At 39.8% G+C, this 6964-nt stretch overlaps 1 protein-coding gene and 1 long non-coding RNA gene across 2 annotated transcripts in view; both read right to left on the bottom strand.

The window, feature by feature from the left end:
* Positions 1-3439, bottom strand: part of LOC107669117 (ras/Rap GTPase-activating protein SynGAP-like) — a gene marked incomplete at its 3' end in the record, with an annotated part of 4117 nt that extends 678 nt beyond the window's left edge. Inside the window, exons 1-2 of the mRNA XM_016461239.1 lie at positions 3206-3439; positions 1492-1590 (exon numbers count right to left, since the gene is read on the bottom strand). Coding sequence (XP_016316725.1) covers positions 1492-1590; positions 3206-3400 — 294 coding nt within the window. The remainder of the gene's footprint in view (positions 1-1491; positions 1591-3205) is intronic.
* Positions 3440-3461: 22 nt separating this feature from the next.
* Positions 3462-6964, bottom strand: part of LOC107669118 (uncharacterized) — a 36682-nt gene continuing 33179 nt past the window's right edge. The window contains exon 3 of the long non-coding RNA XR_001631950.1: positions 3462-3542. This is a non-coding gene — a long non-coding RNA (uncharacterized LOC107669118). The remainder of the gene's footprint in view (positions 3543-6964) is intronic.

Raw genomic sequence — 6964 nt, 5'->3', positions numbered from 1 at the left:
GGAGCAAAAGTTGTCTAAGCAAGATGTTAGAGTGGAGCAAAGAATGTCAGTAGCAGTGTTTGTGTCCAGTGCTGAAAACTGAGAGGGTGAAGGAAGTGAGGATGAAACCATAGAGGATAGGCGAGAGGGAGAGCGAGCGTAGGTTACGTCGAAAGGTGACCTGCAGAGGAGTGTGTGTTGTGTCCAGAGTCAGTGTGAGGTTAGAAGTGATAAGGAAGTGGTCTGAGGTGTGCAACGGTGTAACTAAAATGTTGTCAGTTGAGCAGTAGCGCTTGTAGATAAGGTCCAATTGGTTACCTTATTTGTGAGTAGCTGTAGTAGACGCCGCTTGAGGTCAAATGAGGCAAGCAGAGTGTTGAAGTCAGCAGCCTGTGGTTTATCTAGGTGGATGTTGAAGTCACCGAGCAGTACCAGAGGAGTACCGTCCTCAGGGAAGTTTGAGAGTAACACATCCAACTCATTTAAGAATTACCCAGTTGACTTGGGGGACGATATATAACTACAAAATGGATTGTAACAGGGTGGGTAATAGTAATTGCGTGTGATTCAAATGAACTGTTGCCGGTAAGAGATGGTAGACTATCAAATTTCCATTCTTTTGAAATAAGTAGACCCGTCCCTCCACCCCTCCCAATCGGGCGAGGGTTGTGGGAAAATGTGAAATTAGTGGAGAGGGCTGCAGGAGTGGCAGTGTCCTCAGGTTTGATCCAAGTCTCCGTTAGGGCCATGAGGTTGAGACTTGAATGAGTAGCAATAGATGAAATAAAGTCTGCTTTGTTTACAGCAGACTGGCAGTTCCAGAGACCAATTGGAATAGAGAGTAAAGTAGTAGAGGACATAGGGACAGTACGCAGATTATTAGGATTGCACTGCCTCCAACGTACAGTGCGTGATATCTGAGTGTTAGTAGTAATAGCAGAGATTTGAAAGCACATATTGAGTACAATTGACTAGAACAAGTAGATTAGAACAAGTTATACAAAAAGTAAAGAAAGGGAAAAAAAGCAATACTACGGTGCCTTGTCGGTGTCCTTGCTCGGTGGAGTCGCGCAGGTAGAGTCGATGGTCTTTACACTCGTCGGTCTTCACATGAGGGCTTCCGAGGTGTACTGAGCAAATATATACTCCCGATTCCACGTAATTGAATTCAGCTGGCCACGCCTTACTACTTATTAAACCGAAACTGCAAAGCCACGTGATACGCACGAGAACAAATGCGACTTGAGCACGTGTTTACCACGGTAAACACAGTAAACAAAACAATGTGTCCTAGCAACGACAACCGTGCTAAAATCTAATGCTGTCCTCCTTTGCTGCTCGACTGCTTCTACTAACAAGTACTTGCAAACAAGGTAAATTATATCTGGTCAAAAATATTGATGCTGTGCATACATGGGCGTATATTAATATCCGTCCCATTAAACGCTCTCTGATTAATATCATGACTTATGCAGTGATGCAGAGTAAAGGCGGGTCAGAAAGTGCTGGTACCTTGTTGGGTTTGATGGCTCGCTGCAGATTCTCGATCCATTTGTCCCTCTCAGCAGCAGAGCGGCACGCGAAACACTTGGTGCCTGATGCAGTCGTCACCTGAAGCACAGAGAAAACCCTTTCATTACGCACCAATCACACATTATATCTGTTTATTTTGTATCATTTTTGCATGATTATTCAGCTGAGCATTTGTATTGAGTCTTTTTTGTAAGTATTCGTAAAATATCGGTTTTATTGTTGTATTGTGAAAATCCAAAGTCGAAAAAAAAAATTCATTTTGTTATTTTTATTTCTGTGAAGCTGCTTTGACACAATCTGTATTGTATAGAGCGATGTCGAAATAAATGTGACTGACTTGAAGAATAAAAACGGGAATCATTATGTAATCCCAGAATTTTATTCGCATATTCTTCAATAAAAACAATAGTTATTTACAGGAGAAAATGTATTTACATCTATTTATTTAAATTACAGTTTGCAGTCATCTTGATTTTTAAAATGTAATTATTAATAGTAGGGATGCACCGATAGGATTTTTTTTTTTGGCCTACCAATTTTAACAAACAACTATTGGCCAATTCCGATACCGATATTGGTCAATTGCATAAAGCAGGGCTTAAAAACAAAAAAAAATCACATTTGCGTAGGCCGTACTATGCTGTCTGAAAAACTATATTTTGTTCAGATTTTATTTTGTTTTGGCAAGTATTTAATTATTTTGCCCAGAGAAAAACGTTGGATTATGCAACAGACATGCAACTCATTGTCTTCATGCACTTAATTAATAAACCATTGGTATCGGCCCTTTTCATGCTACTTCTGATATGCCGATGACTTTAAAATAATAAAAAATCCGATACATTGGTTCATCCCTAATTAATAGTTATTAATTAATAAAAAATAAGGATTTAATTCATTACATTTGAAAAATATTGTGTTTTTAAATGTAACTAAATAATTTGGTGACACTGTACAATAAGGTCTCGTTTTTAACATTAGTTAATACATGAACTAACAATCACCAATATATTTCATAGCATTTATTAACCTTTGTTAATGTTCTTTATTAAAACACAACTGTTTATTGTTTCTTCATGTTAGTTCATGGTGCATTAAACAATATTAATGAATACAACTTTCAACCTTGAAAATGTGTTAGTTAATTATTAGTTAATGTAGAAATTTACATTAAGATGAATAAATGTTTTAGAATAATTTTTCTATTATAGTACATGTGGAAAGGATAGTTCGCCCAAAAATGAATATTTTGCTATCATTTTACTCTCCAGTACGAGTTTCTTTCTTCTGTTGAACTTATTAAAATAAGATATTTTGATAAATGTTGGAAACAGTTTCTGGTCCCCACAGACTCCCTTAGTATTTTTTCCATGGTAGGAACCTGTGGCTCTTTGACAAAAATGACGTGTATGCTTTTATTGAAAGCATACATAAATGCAGTTATGCCCTAAAATTCAAGATATCTGGTCCTGTAAAAATGCTCCTGTATGAGTTTTTGTTGTGCAACCTTACTGTAAGGTGAGGTTTACTGTAAAGTGTTAGCCAATAATTTTATGTCCACTGATGTAGTTTGTCACGTTGTGCTATTCTCTAAAAATCTGGATGGTGGTGACGGTTTGGCTAAGATCTGAGGATCTCAGGTGTGAAGTCACTGTCATATTCAGATATCAGCAGTGAATACAGACTAACAGACCTCGAAGCAGTACTCCTGGCCGAGGATGCTGGAGTGGACGGGTTTGATGATGGCATCCTCGTCCAGCGTGAGGTCCAGAGCCTCGGCCGCACTGCTGGGAGACAGCAGGGACTCGTGAGAGTGAGACTCCTTGAAGCTCTGCATGAGACGTGTCCTGCACACACACAGACGGAGCAATATATATGTGCTGTGCATCTGTGTGACTCACTGAAGCACGATGGGAGAGTAAGTCACTGCATGCATTGCAGCACATGTGGCGAAAGCTTCCTGTGCGGTCGAGTTTGGGTTGGCTCTTTGCTCGTTTAATTGATCCTTTCAGACGGCGACTTAGAAAACTCTGTGAACACAAACACACAGAGTCAGTGTTAGCGCAGGACACTGCTGATGCAAGTAGAGTTTCTCCAGCAGAGGGCGCAGTGAGTCAGTGATGCTGTTCCTGGACCGCAGTCACTGCTGCTGCTGCCCACGCAACGCTCGCTGTGTGTGTGTGTGTGTGTGTGTGTGTGTGTGTGTATGTCTCACGGTGATCATTTCACTTTTAGCACATGCTCAAACAGACCTTGCAACCAACTTACTAGCATATTTCAGGAAAAAAACCTAGAGCGTAACTTTAGTTATTAGATGGAATGATGGGATCCCCCTCAGGCTATCCCAGATCAGGATTAGTTTGTTTCTTCATCAGATTTGGAGAAATGTGTCATTGCATGTGAAAAAGTGTTCTGGTCTGAATCAGGAGAGAAATCTGCACAGATCAAGCAGCGTTTAAACAGCTCTAAACAAATATGTGGCTGGATTTTGATGTGAGAGACAACAGGAGATGCACTTTTTCACTGGAGGAAGTGTTATTATGGATTATGGACTCTTATGTATTTTAGTTAAAAAATCTCTTAATGCTGGATTTGTTTCATCTTCTGTCTTCTCAAGATGTTAAAGTGGTCATATGATGCGATTTTCAATTTTTCCTTTCTCTTTGGAGTGTTACAAGCTCTTGGTGCATAAAGAAGATCTGTAAAGTTGCAAAGACTAAAGTCTCAAATCCAAAGAGATATTCTTTATAAAAGTTCAGAGTCAGCCACGCCTACCTAAAACAGCTCGTTCTAACACGCCCCCACATATCTACGTCACGATGTGGAAATATTAGCATAACGCCACACAAATGTTATTCTCGCTGTAGTATTGTTGCCACGGCCGCCATGTTGTGAACACATTTTGTGTTCTTATTTGCTCCAATAGCAAAAACACATAATCCAACATCCATAATAGCAATTCTATGCCTTAACATATATGCAATATGCAATACGGCAAAAAACAGTTTTGATTTCATGCCGACTTTAAAGGATTAATCCATCCAAAACTGCTTGTTCGCTCAGATCACTGTCCACTGGAAAAGAGCAGCAGGAACATTCTGACAAGCATCTGATTTTGCGCTTCACTGAACTCATGTCTGAACATCAGTAACTGATGACCGAGTGATGAATTTTTGAGTGATCTGTCTGGTTCCTGGGAAGTTTCTGCTTGGAACAAAACGGACACATGCAGCAATTTCATATTCCTTTCTCTCCTGTCGTGTTTTTTGGGAGGATTTACCGCTAACAAACCTAATTGGCATAAACAGCAATTAGCTTCAGCCATGATGCTTTAAAGGTGACATATCATGAAAATCTGACTTTTCCAGGTTGTAAGTGCTATAATCAGGTCCCCGGTGCATCTACCAACCAAGGAAACGTGAAAAAGATTAACCCAGTAACTTTGTTTTGGTTAGCCTTTTTCTGCAAGCGTCTGAGAAAACGAGCGCGTCTGATTTTGCTCCCTTGGTGACGTGGCAAAGGGATCTCATTATAGTATTACCACCCCATAATCTGTAAATTTACACCCACGGTGCCGTTAATCTAATGTCACGATGAAAGTTTGAGCAAAACATGCTAACTGTTCTGTGTTTGGCTGCAAATAGGCATTTTCAAAATGATATAATAAATGATCTGTGGAGTATTTTGAGCTGAAACTTCACAGACACATTCTGGGGACACCAGAGACTTGTATTACATATTGTAAAAAGGGGCATAATATGTCTCCTTTAAACGATGTCCTGAAGTCAGCGCTGGTAATCCGACACTGATGTGGCGCTCAGATGTTCTCATCTCATCAGCACCATCGTCCTCACGTAACTCAGTATCTGATTTCAGTGCGGCGAGAAGAATGATGGGAGATTTTTAACATGGCTTCAATTATGCTGCAGAGATTTCCTACTTTCCACAAGTCGTAATTATGAGTTTCAAGAGCTTTGTCATCGGAAAGAAAGGAATCATGGCAGACGCCAGGTCTGTTCCAGCCTATTTCTTTAAGAAATCGTATTAAAGGCAAAGTGTATAAGAGATATTTAGTCAATATCCAATGGTTTTTGAATAAAATGTAGCGTCCCATTTGTTAACAAAGATTAATATAAACATTAACCACACTATCTACAGTTTGTGAGTACAAATGGATATATTATTAATAATCTTATCATTTTTCTACCGTATAATCTTAAAAAATAAATCAAACATATGTCTATCATTTGAATCTTTTTAATTTTATTTTGCAACATTTCTGTAGGAGCAAACTAAAAAAAACAACCCACACAAAACACGACTAAAACACCGACCTGAAAATACATGCAGAACACACACACACACACACACACACACACACACACACACACACACACACACACACACGCACACACACACACACACACACTCACACACACACACACACACACACACACACACAGTGAGTTTTATATCCTAACTGTGATGAAAAACTTTCTGTATTTTTATAATAAAAAACTTTATTTTTTATGATTTTTAAAAAGGAGGACATCCCCTAAATATGATTAAGTAGACATATACACACACACACACACAATTACATCTTAGACGTCTCTACGGGGACATTTTGTCAGATTTAGTTCACTTCTGAAGACAAATATGCCCCAAAACTACAGCTAGTCAGTAAGACAGCAGGGATTTGGCGTCGGGTGCGAGTGTTCGAGGGAAGCGGATGTCCTCCATCAGGATGAGCTCAAACAGACGCTCGTGATCCTGGTTATAGAACGGCAGACGGCCACACATCATCTCATACATCACCACTCCCAAACCCCACCAGTCCACCGCACGACCGTAGTCATTATCCTCCAGCACACGCGCACACACACACACACACACAGACACACAGACAGACACACACTCACACAGACACACACACACACTAGGGCTGCACGATATATCGTTTCAGCATTGATATTGCGATGTTTAGTATAGGCTACTGATCGTTATATTTATACTGATTGTTTTCTTTGCTCACACACAGACTCGGTGTCTACACCGGACGCGACAGCTGTACAGAGATACTCATTTTAAATACATTTAGTAGTGGAGCTACTGCACACAATCATCAGTGCTGGAAATCCGTTTATTCTGTTGCATATCATTTGAACTTTGTGTCAGTACGTCATAAAGAGAACGAGGCATCTGTCGGGGATTTGTCACGCCGCGCTGCATCCAGTGTAGACGCGGTGAAAGCCATGCAGATGCACGTGAACACTGAATTCTGTTCACTTCTGCGTAGGGGTGTGCGATATTGACAAAAAATTATATGTAGATATTTTATGGGATTTTATCGATAACGATAATTAGACGAAGTGTGTTATTGTGCTGGTACCTTAAGGACTGCCGAAGACAGCTGACTCCTAATGTTTTTAATATTCTTCATATTCTGTGT

This window comes from Sinocyclocheilus anshuiensis, unplaced genomic scaffold (assembly GCF_001515605.1).
Source record: "Sinocyclocheilus anshuiensis isolate Anshui unplaced genomic scaffold, SAMN03320099.WGS_v1.1 scaffold424, whole genome shotgun sequence".
In the NCBI taxonomy this organism is placed as follows: domain Eukaryota; kingdom Metazoa; phylum Chordata; class Actinopteri; order Cypriniformes; family Cyprinidae; genus Sinocyclocheilus; species Sinocyclocheilus anshuiensis.
This window is presented reverse-complemented; position numbering and strand designations above follow the sequence as displayed.